We start from the raw sequence: 15,335 nt of genomic DNA on the forward strand, positions 1-15,335 counted from the left end.
ACGCGCGTATTTGATCTTCTGCTTGCGTAAACACACGAAAGGGGTTCAGGCACAAGCAGGTCTGCACATCATGTTGACCTGGGAGATCGGAAAAATCTTCACCCTTTACCCACCAGTAATGCAGTTCATCACAAATGACTCTGAGCCATCTGCATATTACTTCTACTGATGAGGTTGTCAGGCATGGAAAACATAAGAATACATAGCTTTCTGTCAACATGCACGTTTCGTTATTAAATCGTTTGTTCCTGTCATCCTTGTAGTTTCATTGGTGAGTTCTTTGTCAATTGCTGGACGTAAAATGCCTGTGAACGAAAAGGTTTACTCGCTGACGTTCGAGGTTTTAATTCAGGTCAGCCTGCCTCCAGCCCCAACAAAATTTTGATGATGAACCTTCTTTCTGTTGTCTCTAGATTCCTCTGCCTGCTGTGATGAAGCTTGAGTTTGGCAGTGGTGCAATGGGTGTTAAACTCGTCCACAACATCGAGGAAGCAGAGCAGCACATGGAGATTTTACGAACGGTCATGCGCAATGGTGTCAACATCCGTGGGGTGGGTTATGGTCCAGGACAGCCGATAATCTTGATGCCTTTCCTTCAGGGCACAGAACACTGCGTGGACCTAGCGCTGTACGAGGATGAGGTGGTGGCTGCTTTCATTAAAGACAAGAGCATGACACGTCTTCCGCTCTTCAGTGAGACAGCCACTGTCATGCCTTCTTTGCTCCTAAAAGGTAAACCCAGTTTGATGGTATGGTCAATTGTTTGTTTTCTTAACAAGAGTTAACGCTTTGATAGTAACGTTTGTTTTTTCTTTTAACAAAACAGTTTACGAGGGACAATAAAATCGCCACGCTGTACAATTAAAGGTGACTGGAGAAACAAGAACCACTATTTGCGGTATGTATTTCCGCTGTATTGTCAGAAAGCTCTTTGCTGAAATCAGACCTAGGAGGCTGCAAGTTTTATCCAGAAATGTGGTGTGGTTTCGCGCCATCAACATGGTCCTGCCTCTCAGACAGTTTTTGGACAATTGCAGGGAACAAAGACAGCCCCTGTACACAGCCTTCACAGATCCCAGCAGGGACACCATCTTCCAGATCCTCCCCAAGATTGGATACCCACCCAGACTCCTCAGCATCAGTAGATCTTTCCATGAAGACATGAAAGGCACTGCGGTCTTTAACGGCTCAACATCAGATACCTTGGACATTCAAAGTGGGGAAAAATAGGGCTGCGTTCTCACACCCACTCTGTTTGGGGCCTTCTTCACCGTCACCTTCGGATGTATCACAAAAAGCTAGATGATTAATCAGACCTAAACTGTTCAACCTCTCCAGACTAAGAGCAAAGTCCAAAGTTCAGCCTACGGGACTGCCGACTCTGGGACTGTGATGGACGAACCCGGGTGTGGTTGTGTATGGGTGACTCGGAATGAGCGGCGTGGGAGTAATACCACTGAAACGGGGCAGATGACGGGGCAGAAAAAAAAAATCTACGGGGCGTTTTGTTCACAGACGAAGCAGCAGTCACTGTTCAGCCAACTGAAGACCTTCAGCAGCTCATGTACCACTTCGGCGGGTTTGGGGACTGACCATTAGTATGGAAAAAACACAGGTCATGGGACAGGGCATCCAGCATCAGAATCTCCGACCATAAACTGAATACTGTCTTTGACTTTGTCCAGACTGACAGAGAGAGTATGGACATACAGGAAAGTGACAGAGCACCCCAAGGTTGACGTCTACAGGGCTTGAGTCATGAGCACCCTCCTGTGCAGCAGTAAGCCCTGGGCCCGTATGCACGTCAAACCCGATTAGCTTATTCGCGTTTAGGGCTTAAACGCGGTTAGCTATTCGGAGCTTAAACGCGATTAGCCCCTCTCCGGTTTTGGTATGTACGTCGCCCTATTCGCGATTGAATAGCTCTCCGCGTTTACGGGGCAGGACACGGCGCGCTATTTATAGATTCTTTGGAAAACCGCGGTGCAGCAGGCATTGCTTTCGGTTTAGACATACCCTCCCTCGTGGAACTACCGCTGGTACGTGCTTCGTCGGTTTTCATCAGTCCCAGTTTTTATTGTTTGTATTACTTGCCATGGAGAATTCAAAGCGCACTAGGAAGCCAAATTTCAGTGCTGATGAAATTCTAGTATTTCTGGAAGAGATGCAGGTGGAACGTGCGCTGTTATTCAGCAGTTTGAATCCGAGTGTAACCAACCCTCAGAAGACAGATACATGGAAAAAGATAGCCGAGAAGGTGAAGGCACCTCGTTTGTCAGCTCCCAAATATGTTGCCGCCTAAACCTGAACTTTCGGAACAGGTCATGGTCATCGTACAGGTCAAACGGGTTCTTTCTGTCACGAAAGATGCGGTTTCTTCGCAATTGCCGTCGCTGTCTCACTTGGAAAAACATCAATGCCGCCATATTTATCCGCGTTTAGGCTCGCTATCTGACCCCCGAGGCACCGATAACTTTATCCCCGTTTAGCCCAGTCGGATAGCTTATGCGTTCTGACGTACATACCAAAATCTGCGGCCTATCCACCCGAATAGGCGCTATTCGCGGATAGCCCTCTATCCGGATCGACGTGCATACGGGCCCTGCAGGACGTTGCACGTCCGACAGAACGAAATTTCAACCTTTCCTCAAGTGCTGCCTCTAACACATCCTGAACATCTCCTCGCAGGACAACGTTCCACACAGGAGGGAGCAGGTGAGGTGATGGAGACACCCCCCTGCTGAAACGCAGACGTGTGCACTGGCGCTGTCACGTTGCACGAATGGACTTTGTCCGGATCCACGAGGATCTCTTTCACAGAGAATGTGGACAAAGGAGGAAGGTGGCAGAATGGTTAAGACACCTATCTGCCAATACAGTGTCCGTGAGGGATTGTGTTCCACTTCCTGTCTCGCCCTTTCTCCCAGGTCTTGCTGGGAAATCAAACTGAGCGTCAAGTATTTTGGATGAGGTCCAGTGTGGAGCACTCACTGGCGAACTGGAAAAAATAACATGGCCAAATATTTTGGCAAAATTCTGTAGGAGAAATTCATTCTAATACCTACACACATGTATACGCAAGCACTCATAGCCTGACTAAATATTTTGGGTTATGCTGCCAGTCAGGCATTTGCCAGGCAGATGTGTTGCAGCGTACATGGATTTGTCCGAACGCAGTAACGCCTCCATTAGAAACTGAAACTATGGACAACTGGTTCAAGGAAAACGCTCCACAGGCAAACCATAGCTGCGCTATAGAAACATCTCCGAGAGATATCTAAGGACCTTGAACATCGACCTCAACACACGGGAAGCTGTAGCATCAGAATGACTGGCTTGGAGGCAGATGGTGAAGAAAGGCCTCTCCAACTTCAAAGAGACACGAAGTTCGTATTCCCAGGCAAAGACAGGCTGACGGGACAGGTTTCACCTGTACGTGATGTGTGAGGGACTGCACCTCTCGAACTGGCCTGTCCAGCCACACCCGACACTATATCAGTCACCATCCACAGTACACCTCAGTAGTCTCCTGAACCTGGAGGATGTCTATCACAGTACAGTACAGTACAGTACAGTACAGTACAGTACAGTACAGTACAGTACAACACCATTTATTTACTAAATCATGTACAGTTACGATACAGGAACTGTCAAAATAGTGTACACTTCAAAGTGAACTTTCTGGTTTAAAGGACAGACGAAAGAAAGGAATATGACAGTAGACGCCCAATGATAAAAAGATGGGTGAGGAGGAGGGTGTGCAGGTGGTTGGTGTTTGTGAGTGTGTGTGTGACGCAATACAATGCAATGCAATGCAGTACAATACAATGCAATGCAGTGTTATGCAATGCAATGATTATAATGTAACGTAACATAATATAATACAATATAATAGAAAACAATGCAAAATATAAACGCAACATTACATTATTGATCCCGAATAAGGGAAATTTCCACGTCTGCTGACATGTAAAGAATTACATAAACGCCAGCGATAAGAACATTTGGTTGTTTGTTTGTTTGTGTGTGTGTGTGTGTGTGTGTGTGTGTGTGTGTGTGTGTGTGTGTGTTCCACAGAACAACAGCAGCAGCTGATCAGGGCAGCAGCCTCTTGCTGTCGAGGCCTGGGCTTACACACCGGTGTCTACAACGTGGATCTAAAGATGACGTCATGTGGTCCACGCCTCCTTGAAGTTAACGCACGCATGGGAGGCTTTTACCTGCGCAAGTGGATACGTCTGATCCATAACGTGGACATCTTCCACCTGGCTCTGATGTGTGCCTGTGGCATTCGTCCTGTGCTGTCAGGAAGCAGCAGCCTTGAAGAGGACCAGGAAGACAGTGACCCAATCGCTGACATGACGCAGGAAAATGGCAAGGACTCTAAGGGGTACATTATGGGAATCAATCTGTACTCTTCTCGCCATGGTCAAGCCCTGGCCACCACGGCTTCACCACAACATCTTCAACTCTTGGACCAGGAAGGCCACGTCGTCCTTTCTCAGCTGGATGGTGATATGACCTCAGATGGCGGTTCTTTGGAGTATCCTCGTTGCAATCTGGCCGTACGAGCTTCAAGTGTCGATGAAGCCAAAAGCAAGCTGGTCAGTGTCTGCACCAAGCTGGGGTTGGAAACTGAGGAGTCTGTTCTTGAAGTCCTGTCAGCATTTGAACAGGCTTCGTAATAAGTTGAGAGGTTTTTGCAATCGTAGAGCAAGAGGGATTTATTCCTATGTCAAACAATGGGTTTGAAAAAACAAAACAAAAAAACCTCATTGACTTGGAAATGAAATCGAGGCAGATTCCGGACAACCTCAGTTCTCACCTTTTTCATGTAATCCAGTTTGACAGTTTGTACATGTCAATCAAGACATTAATAATCAAATAACACTTAACCCCCACACCCACCTCCCCACCCCCCTTTTCAAAGTCATTCTTTGTCATTTGAATGACCACTTACTGACATGAGACATGATGAAGCCATTCCAGTCTGCCTTTCATGCCAATCATGGAACTGAAACTTCCCTTTTACAAGTTGTCAGTGATCTCATGACCATATGTGATAGTGGTTCAGTTTCCATAATGGTATTGTTTGAGCTTTCAGCTGCGTTTGATACGCTAGATCATGGAATTCTTCATTTGAATTATCTTGGTGCTGAGTGACATTTTTATATTACTTGTTATCTTTTTCAGACTTAATGGCCGACAATTCTTAAAAGCTATACTACAACAGAATCTCATGCGCTATGAAGTTTATTTGTTTATGAATTGATTGATTAATTTTATTTCTGAGGGTAATAGAATAAGAAACAATGCGTTTTTTTTCATCCAGTCCCCAAAAGGAGAAAATGGGGTGGGGTGGGGGGGGGGGGGGGATATAAACAAATGAATTGCAAACAGCATCACATAACATCAAACGAGAAAGGAAGAAGAAAAAAATCAAAGCATCACACCCATTACAAATCATGGAAAGGACTACATGAAAATTGTACACATGAACGCAAACACGCTCTTTAGAATAACGTATATGCGCCAAGAAATGTAGAGAAAATGCAGACAGACCAACTGGAGAAATTTGGTCAGGTGCATTATCACAACACAGACAAGTAAACAACAATGGGGAACATAAATGTAAAAGTCAACAACAACTTTTACGAATATTACGAAGTCACAAATGTAAAAAATATCACATACACCGTTTCATACATACACTGCAGGTAATAACTGGTATTCTTAATGTAAAAACAGAAAGAATTAAGAAACGTTATTTTGAATATAATTATAAGCTTAGCCTACTATATTGCAGTGAAGGAGTTGTGATGCAGATCCCGGGTGAAGCCGTGTGGTTGGGAAGGAGAGGAAGAGGGAGGAGGGTGAAGGAGCTGAGACACAGATCCCGGGTCTGGCTGTGGGGGGAGGTGTGGGGGGGGGTTGAGAAGGGAGGGAGAGAGAGGGGAAGGGAGTGGGGTGAAGGAGGAGGGAGGGGGAGGGATGGGGGGATGGCTGAAGGAGTTGTGACGCAGATCCCGGGTCTGGCTGTGGGAGGGGGAGGGGGGAGAGGGAGGGGGGGGTTGAAGGAGTTGTGACGCAGATCCTGGGTCTGGCTGTGGGAGGGGGGTGGGAGAGGGAGGGGTGGGGGGGGGGTGAAGGAGTTGTGACGCAGATCCTGGGTCAGGCTGTGGGAGGGGGGTGGGAGAGGGAGGGAGAGGGAGGGCGGGTGAAGGAGTTGTGACACAGATCCCGGGTCTGGCTGCGTGGGGCAGGGAGGAGAGAGGGAGTGGGTGGAGGGGGGGGGGGTTGAAGGAGTTTCGTGACACAGATCCCGGGTCAGGCTATGGGAGGAGGGGAGGGAGGGAGAGAGAGGAGGAGGGAGGGGGCTGAATGAGTTGTGACGCAGATCCGAGGTCAGGCTGTGAGGGAGGTAAGGTGGGTGAAGGAGGGACAGGAAAAGTTTGGTGGAAATCGGGAGGCAGAAAGCTGTGGACAGGATTAAGACAAGGCTGTGTTCTGTCACCCAGTTTAATATCATTATCATTATCGTAAGTAGTAGTAGTAGTTGTTGTAGTAGCAGTTGTAGTCGTAGTAGTGGTAGTGTTATCGTCATCATTATCATTGTCATCGAAAAAAGGTCGTAAAAACCGATGTAACTGAGAGACGTGACGATCAGACCTGCAGTGGACCTCCCTCGCTGGCTGACTGTGTACTGCAGTGGACCTCCCTCGCTGGCTGACTGTGTACTGCAGTGGACCTCCCTCGCTGGCTGACTGTGTACTGCAGTGGACCTCCCTCGCTGGCTGACTGTGTACTGCAGGGGCCAGTGCTCACCCTGCTGGTCACATCACGTGGTCAGTGTGTACTGCTTTGGCCAGTGCTCACCCTGCTGGTCACATCACGTGGTCAGTGTGTACTGCAGGGGCCAGTGCTCACCCTGCTGGTCACATCACGTGGTCAGTGTGTACTGCAGGGGCCAGTGCTCACCCTGCTGGTCACATCACGTGGTCAGTGTGTACTGCAGGGGCCAGTGCTCACCCTGCTGGTCACATCACGTGGTCAGTGTGTACTGCAGGGGCCAGTGCTCACCCTGCTGGTCACATCACGTGGTCACGTCACGTGCTCAAGTCACGTGGCCAGTGTGTACTGCAGGGGTCACTGCTCACAATGTGTGTGTGTGTGTGTGTGTGTGTGTGTGTGTGTGTGTGAGTGATATGACATCATAATGTATATGCTCTTGAATTACCTGCCGTTAATTGTGTGTCTGCGTTTCAATATAACCCTCTGTGTTACAGAGTGCCACAATCTGATTTCCTCGTGCAGGGGAGTTCAAGTGCTTCTGTTTGTTTGCACGTGTTTTTTGTCAGTGAGTATATTGTTCTCTGCCCAGTTTAACTGGCAAACGACACACAGTCCGTCGCAGAGGTTTGGAAAAGAAAGGTCTCGCTGTTGGTGCTCTGTGGTTCTGGCCTACAGAGTTCCGGGGCAGACGTAGAGATAGCCCAGTCCGAGGAGACGTGGTGGTGTCCCAGTCCGGGGTGACTGTAGCGGGACAGACCTGGCTGTGGTCTGGTGAGGCTGGTGCAGTCTCGAGACAACGTGTCTTGAAGACTAAGACACGTCCGAAAGAACCATGAAATTTGTGTGTGCGGCACAAGACCAGAGGTGATGTGTGTTGACTGTTCAGTTCGTGGACCCACAGAAACATTGAAGAACAGAGGTCAGCATTCCCCAGACTCAAAACCGGATGCCTGCGTTTGTGTGTGTGTGTGTGTGTGTGTGCGCGCGCGCGCGCGCGTATGTCTACTAACTGTTTGTTAAGCAGAACAATTTTTGAATCTTTATTTTGTTAAATTATATAGGCTCAGGGGCAATACCTTGTGTCTGTTTTGTTTACGGAAGAGTGCGGGAGAATGAGACAGAACTCGCATGTAAATGTTTGTTGCCTCCCTTTAGTCTAGTCTCTCACTCTCTTGCGTGACACTGCATGTGTGTGACTGTGAATCGTGTACCGTTTGCCTCAAGTTATATAAACATTTTATGTCTGTTATATGTTTTGTGTATACATATTGAATGTCTGTGCTTCTCGTGGGTTATTTGTGCATTTTAAACCACGATTTTTCTTTCTCTTTCTCATACTCGTATCGAAAAAAGAATGAAGTGCTCTGTATTCAAATACATGGTCAAAGGGAGACAAACGTCTCATTGTCACGAAAATTTCTCTTAACTTGTTAACTCCCTTATATCCTCGTATATGGCTTTTTTGTTGTTGTTGTTGTTTGTTTTGTTTTTTTACCCAAGAGTTCGATTTGGGAACAAAGTGCTCGTCTTTTAAATACAAGCCAAGTGGAAATAGTTGTATATGTGGAACACGCTGTGGGTTATTCATTCATTTATCGTCTGGCGGGTTTGTTTTCTGGGCAGAGTAATGTGAAACAGACCTGATACAATTACGACGGTAAAGTTATAAACACTAGTTCAGTTTCAGTTTCTTAAAGAGGCGTCACTACGTTCGGACGAATCCATAAACGCTACACCACATCTACTTGGCAGATGCCTGTCCAGCAGCATAACCCAGTGCGCTTAGTCAGGCCTGGAGTGCATGCATGTATATGTGTGTACCTCAGTATCAGAGTGGATTTCTTCTTCAGCCCACCCTCCCCCTTTCCCCCCGGACCCACGCTCCCCAGCCCCCCTTTTTTCTTTTCTTTTCAGTGCACTAACTGCGTGCTGCACACGGGACCTCGGTTTATCGTCTCACACGAACGACTACACGCTCAGTTCGATTTCCAAAACTTAGCAGAATGGGCGAGAGCGGGATTCGAACCCAGACCATCACGGACTCTGTATTGGCAGACGAGCGTCTTAACTGAATACTGCCCGATACTTCCTTCATTATACTTTCTAAACTGGCTGCATTTATATGTTACAAGAAAAATATCTATAAAAAAAAAGAAACAAGTACATTCAGGTGTGAAATTTTGTGGTAATATAAAGAATAGAATGAAAAACACATGGCAACATTTCATAGCACTCACTTTATTATTGACTCAGTGACATACCATATTTTGAAATAAATCCACGTTTTTCACAGCTGACATAAAGTGGGTGAGTTTTTCTCATGTAACAGAAATTTCACAAATCCTAAAGATATTTCTTTTTGTAACCATAGACACTTCCTACTTGTAGCAACGGAATGGGAAAATGTGTATGCACAGTGGATATCCACTACAGAATCAGTATAAAAGTCACCTGGACACATACAAACTGATATACACACACATTCACCACATACATGCGCATGCTGTCCTGGCTATCAGCGTAAGGTACTACGATATCGGGGGGGAAAAAAAGAGAAGTCTTGGTGCCAGTCTTGCATGAGAAACCCCCGAAACTGTTCCTCGTTCAAGTTTTGGCCTTCAGCGACATCAATAACAGCCACATGTTGTGTCACTGTCTCTGAAACCATGTATCTTACTACCAACACTGTTGCCAATTTCATCCTCACTAATACTGTCGTGGGACCAGTCATCAGTGTCTTAAGATTCATCATCATCTTTATCAACACCAGAGCCAGCAGTCATGACAGTTTCTATCGCTTTCCGAAGGGAAACATACACACTTCGGACATTGCCGACGTTGACGGAGACCCCATCTTGTGGAACGAGTGAGGAGAAGACAGAGTTGGGTGACTGTTGGCTCACATGTATTATACTGAAATAAAGGCATTCTCAGCTACAATGATAATACATGTATTATACTAAAATTAAGGCATTATCAGCCACAATAATAGTACAGGTGACGGTAGAACACAGCTGTGCCGATTAGTTTCGCACAAGGCCGTTAACCTATGAACTATGAATTTTTAAACTTGGCACACCTGAAATACTGAAGCGGATGGACGAGCTTGTTGCCTCAGCCAGGATGAACTTCAAACCAAAGAAGTCACGGAGCCTCTCACTGCTTAAAAGAAAGGCAGCTGAAACGGTCACATTCACTGTAGCCAACCAAGCCATTCCAACGTGTCAGATGAACCAGTCAAGAGCCTTGGAAGATGGTATGATGAGTCCTTGAAAGACACAAAGAGGAAAGGAAACAAAGCAGACAGCAGGCCTGCATATCATAGACCAGCGTGACCTTCCTGGCAAATACATAGTGTGGTGCCTACAGTCTATGCTGATACCAAAGCTCCTGTGGCCTCTCCTGATATATGATATCAGCTGTAGCACAGTCGAGTTGATTGAGGCAAAGATCAACAAGTACACATGCAAATGGCTTGGTGTCCCACCTGGTCTCACTGACGTGGCAAACTACTGTCGCCAAGCAAAGCTGAGACTACATCTGAAGTCCCTTGTCGAAGAATACAAGGTAGGGAAGGCAAGACTTCTCAGCATGCTCGAAGACTCAGGAGACAGTGTTGTGAGACCCAACCAACCCAAGCTGAAGACTGGCAGAAGATGGAAAGCCAGGGAGAGAGTCAGTGCAGCGAAAGAAAGTCTCGAGACGAAGGAGATAACAGGACACACCCAAACCAACAGACAGGGCCTGGGATCGACAAACATGGAATGGTGGTCCAAGGCAAAGGGGGAAGCAAAAAGAGACATGATCATACAGGAGATCAAGAAGGAAGAGGATGATAAAAGAGTCCAGAAGGCAGTCCAGCAAGGCCAGCAGGGGCAGTTGACGACATGGGAAAATGCAGGAGCCTCAGCTGAAGTGGCATGTGGAACATGGCGCCTCTGAGGATCAGCTTCTTCCTCAGATCTGTGTACGACATCCTTCCCTCGAATACAAACTTGGTGAACTGGGGGAAAGCAGATGACCCTGCGTGCCCACTCTGCCATGGCAAACAAACAGTGGAACATGTCCTCAGCTTATGCAAAGTGGCGTTAAGCCAAGGACGGTACACATGGAGGCACAACCAAGTGCTACAAGAAATTTCACAAGTGGTGAGCACTGCCCACGGAGCACCCACACCACCTGAAGTTCCAGTAGAGTTCCTCTCTGCATAGGGCAATAAAGTCTGGCCAGAAACTGCTGTAACATCCAAAGCATGGAAATATGGGCTGCTGGATGGTGCCGAAGATTGGGAATGCACAGTTGACCTTCCAGAGGGGAAAAAACACCCGGAAATCATCAGCAAGAGCGGCATGAGACCTGACACTGTACTCCACTCCAAGGCAACGAAACAAGTGATTCTGACTGAGCTCACTGTGCTATACGAAAGCAGAATGGAGGAAGTCAACATCTACAAGACCGAGAAGTATGCTAGTCTAGCCAGTAGCCTAAGAGAATCTGGCTTCCAAGCCAAAGTCCTCGCCATAGAGATTACAATTACAACGGCAACATCAACAACAACAATTTCAACAACATGATTATAAACAACACCAGCAAGAATTACAACAGCAACATCAACAATAACACCAACAACAGTTACAGCAGCAACATCATCATCAACAACAACAACCCATACAGCAATTACAACAGCAGCAACAACAACAATAACACCAACAGTTACAACAGCAATATCAGCAACACCAACAACAACACCAAGAATTACAACAGCAATAACAATGACAAAATCCTGTCTTCTGACACAACGTGTGCTGTCCTGTGTACGCCATTTTAATGTCTGCTGTCTTCTGACACAACGTGTGCTGTGTACGTCATTTTAATGTCTGCTGTCTTCTGACACAACGTGTGCTGTGTACGTCATTTTAATGTCTGCTGTCTTCTGACACAACGTGTGCTGTGTACGTCATTTTAATGTCTGCTGTCTTCTGACACAACGTGTGCTGTGTACGTCATTTTGATGTCTGCTGTCTTCTGACACAACGTGTCCTATGTACGTCATTTTAATGTCTGCTGTCTTCTGACACAACGTGTGCTGTGTACGTCATTTTAATGTCTGCTGTCTTCTGACACAACGTGTGCTGTGTACGTCATTTTAATGTCTGCTGTCTTCTGACACAACGTGTGCTGTGTTCGTCATTTTAATGTCTGCTGTCTTCTGACACAACGTGTCCTGTGCGTCATTTTGATGTCTGCTGTCTTCTGACACAACGTGTCCTGTGCGTCATTTTAATGTCTGCTGTCTTCTGACACAACGTGTGCTGTGTGCGTCATTTTGATGTCTGCTGTCTTCTGACACAACGTGTCCTGTGTACGTCATTTTAATGTCTGCTGTCTTCTGACACAACGTGTCCTGTGTACGTCATTTTAATGTCTGCTGTCTTCTGACACAACGTGTGCTGTGTACGTCATTTTAATGTCTGCTGTCTTCTGACACGTGTCCGGTGCGTCATTTTAATACCATGCTGTCTTCTGACACAACGTGTCCTGTGTAAGTCTTTTTAATGTCTGCTGTCTTCTGACACAACATGTCCTGTGCGTCATTTTAATGTCTGCTGTCTTCTGACACAACGTGTCCTGTGTACGTCATTTTCATATCTCCTGTCTTCTGACACAACGTGTCCTGTGCGTCATTTTAATGTCTGCTGTCTTCTGACACAACGTGTCCTGTGCGTCATTTTAATGTCTGCTGTCTTCTGACACGTGTCCTGTGTACGTCATTTTAATGTCTGCTGTCTTCTGACACGTGTCCTGTGCGTCATTTTAATGTCCGCTGTCTTCTGACACGTGTCCTGTGCGTCATTTTAATGTCTGCTGTCTTCTGACACAACGTGTCCTGTGCGTCATTTTAATGTCTGCTGTCTTCTGACATAACGTGTCCTGTGTGCGTCATTTTAATGTCTGCTGTATTCTGACACAACGTGTGCTGTGTACGTCATTTTAATATCTGCTGTCTTCAGACACAACGTGTCCTGTGTGCGTCATTTTAATGTCTGCTGTCTTCAGACACAACGTGTCCTGTGCGTCATTTTAATGTCTGCTGTCTTCTGACACAACGTGTCCTGTGCGTCATTTTAATGTCTGCTGTCTTCTGACACAACGTGTGCTGTGTACGTCATTTTAATGTCTGCTGTCTTCTGACACAACGTGTCCTGTGCGTCATTTTAATGTCTGCTGTCTTCTGACACAACGTGTCCTGTGTACGTCATTTTAATGTCTGCTGTCTTCTGACACAACGTGTCCTGTGTACGTCATTTTCATATCTCCTGAAACAAACAAAATATGTATATGTACTTCAGCAAAAGCCTCAAGGAAAAGCTTTCCTTTCAAAACATCCATTTTGCTTCTTTTGTTGTTGTTGTTGTTGTTGTTGTTGTTGTTGTTCTGTTGTTTTTCTTCTCCAAATGAGATTAACATTGAGTGGCCTACGTAAATGATTTCCGAGATAGGATTACATCGTATGAGTGTGTTTGTTTGTTTGTTTATCTCTTTCCTTTTGTTTGGAGTCACATCTTTTCTGGTTGTGTGTGTGTGTGTGTGTGTGTGTGTGTGTGTGTGTGTGTGTGTGTGTGTGTGTGTGTGTGTGTGTGTGTGCGCGCGTGCACGATGCTAATTTTTTTCCCCTCTCGATCAGTTTGCTCACATATCCAGTTCTGCCTGCATGGTTGTTCCTGCTCTATTTCTCTCTTTTTTTCTCTCTCTTTTTTTTTCTCTTTTACAGAGAAATTATTTTATTCATGTAATCAGCCTGTCTGCTGAGTTTTCTTTCTTTCTTTCTCTATTTCTTTCTTACTTTGTTTCTTTCTTCCCCCCCCCTTTTTTTTTCTCTTTATTTTTTCTTTCTTTCCTTCGTTCTTTCTTCCTTCCTTTCTTTCTTTCTTCCTTTCTTTCTTTCTTTCTTTCTTTCTTTCTTTCTTTCTTTCTTCCTTCCTTTCCTTCTTTCTTCCTTTCTTTCTCTCTTTCTTTCATTCGTTCTTTTTTTAATTCGTTCTTTTTTTTCTTTCTTTCATTCTTTCTTTCTTTCGTTTTTTCTCTCTTTCTCTCTTTCTTTCCCTCGTTCTTTCTTCCTTTCTTTCTTTCATTCGTTCTTTCTTTCTTTCTTTCCGTCTTTCTTTCTTTCATCCATTCATTCTTTCTTTCTTTCTTCTTTCTTTGTTTCTCACCCCACTGATTTTTTTTCTTTCCTTTTCTTTCTTTCTACATGACTCACCCCCTTTCTTTCTCTTGATGGGATATTAATTTTCTTTCTTTCTTTCTTTCTTTCTTCCTTTCTTTCATTCGTTCTTTCTTTCTTTCTTTCTTTCTTTCTTTCTTTCATTCGTTCTTTCTTCCTTTCATTCGTTCTTTCTTCCTTTCTTTCGTTCTTTCTTTCTTCCTTTCTTTCGTTCTTTCTTTCTTTCTTTCATTCGTTCTTTCTTTCTTTCATTCCTTCTTTCTTCCTTTCTTTCGTTCTTTCTTTCTTTCTTTCTTTTATTCGTTCTTTCATTCATTCGTTCTTTCTTTCTTTCTTTCTTTCATCCATTCATTCTTTCTTTCATTCCTTCTTTCTTTGTTCTCACCCCACCGATTTTTTTTTCTTTCCTTTTCTTTCTTTCTACATGACTCACCCCCTTTCTTTCTCTTGATGGGATATTAATTTTCTTTCTTTCTTTCTTTCTTTCTTTCTTTCTTTCTTCCTTTCTTTCTTTCTTTCTTCCTTTCTTTCTTTCTTTCTTTCTTTCTTTCTTTCTTTCTTTCTTTCTTTCCATTCCGCTCATTTCCTCCCTTTCGTTTATTGAGAAAAGGTCCGGTTTTCCCTTTCCAATCTTCCTTTCTTCTGTTTTGTAACAATCCTGCCTTTGTTTCTCCATTGTTTTCTTCCTGTCCATGACCACCACCCCCTTTCTCTTTGTTTATCTATTAATTTTATTTATTTATTTGTTTGTTTGTTTATTTATCTTTTAGTGATCGGCTTTTCTTTCTTTCCTTCTTTCATTCTGTCTTCTTCGTTATATCTCTCTTTTCTTTTCTTTTTTTCTCTCTCTCCTTCGCTCCCTTTCGATTTCATTTCGAGAAGAAGAAGCGGATTTTCTTTCATTCTCCCCCCCCCTCTACCCCACGCTCCCCCCCACCCCCACCTCTCCCCCTCTCTATCATTTTCTTTCTCTCTCTTTTTTTTTTTTTCATCGTTCTTTCCTTTCCCACTTCCTTTCTGGGGTGTAAAGGGCAAAGCAGGTCAGGCCCAAGTCTACGTATAGTTTTGCTTTGTTTGGTTTTGTTTTTCTTCTTTTGTGGAGCCGGCAGTCTGAGGGTATGGTGAACTGGCATCCAGTGTTGTGGACCGAAATGACACGTCCTGACACAAGCGGCCGGCCGATCCCAGATGAAAGGACAGTGGAAGGTATATATATATATATATATATATATATATATATATATATATATATATATATTCTCTAACCTTAACTTCACTCCTGTCGTCTCTTTGTCAGCCGCCAGAATGACTCCGTTGG

General features: G+C 45.0%; 1 protein-coding gene across 1 annotated transcript; it reads left to right on the forward strand.

The window, feature by feature from the left end:
• The first annotated feature begins 542 nt into the window (after nucleotides 1-542).
• Nucleotides 543-4,876, forward strand: LOC143282341 (carnosine synthase 1-like). The gene is made up of 2 exons (XM_076587948.1): nucleotides 543-732; nucleotides 4,078-4,876. The coding sequence occupies exons 1-2, from the start codon at nucleotides 585-587 to the stop codon at nucleotides 4,683-4,685; spliced, it is 756 nt and encodes a 251-aa protein (XP_076444063.1). The 5' UTR covers nucleotides 543-584; the 3' UTR covers nucleotides 4,686-4,876.
• Nucleotides 4,877-15,335: the final 10,459 nt, after the last annotated feature.

Source organism: Babylonia areolata, chromosome 5 (assembly GCF_041734735.1).
Source record: "Babylonia areolata isolate BAREFJ2019XMU chromosome 5, ASM4173473v1, whole genome shotgun sequence".
Classification (NCBI taxonomy): domain Eukaryota; kingdom Metazoa; phylum Mollusca; class Gastropoda; order Neogastropoda; family Buccinidae; genus Babylonia; species Babylonia areolata.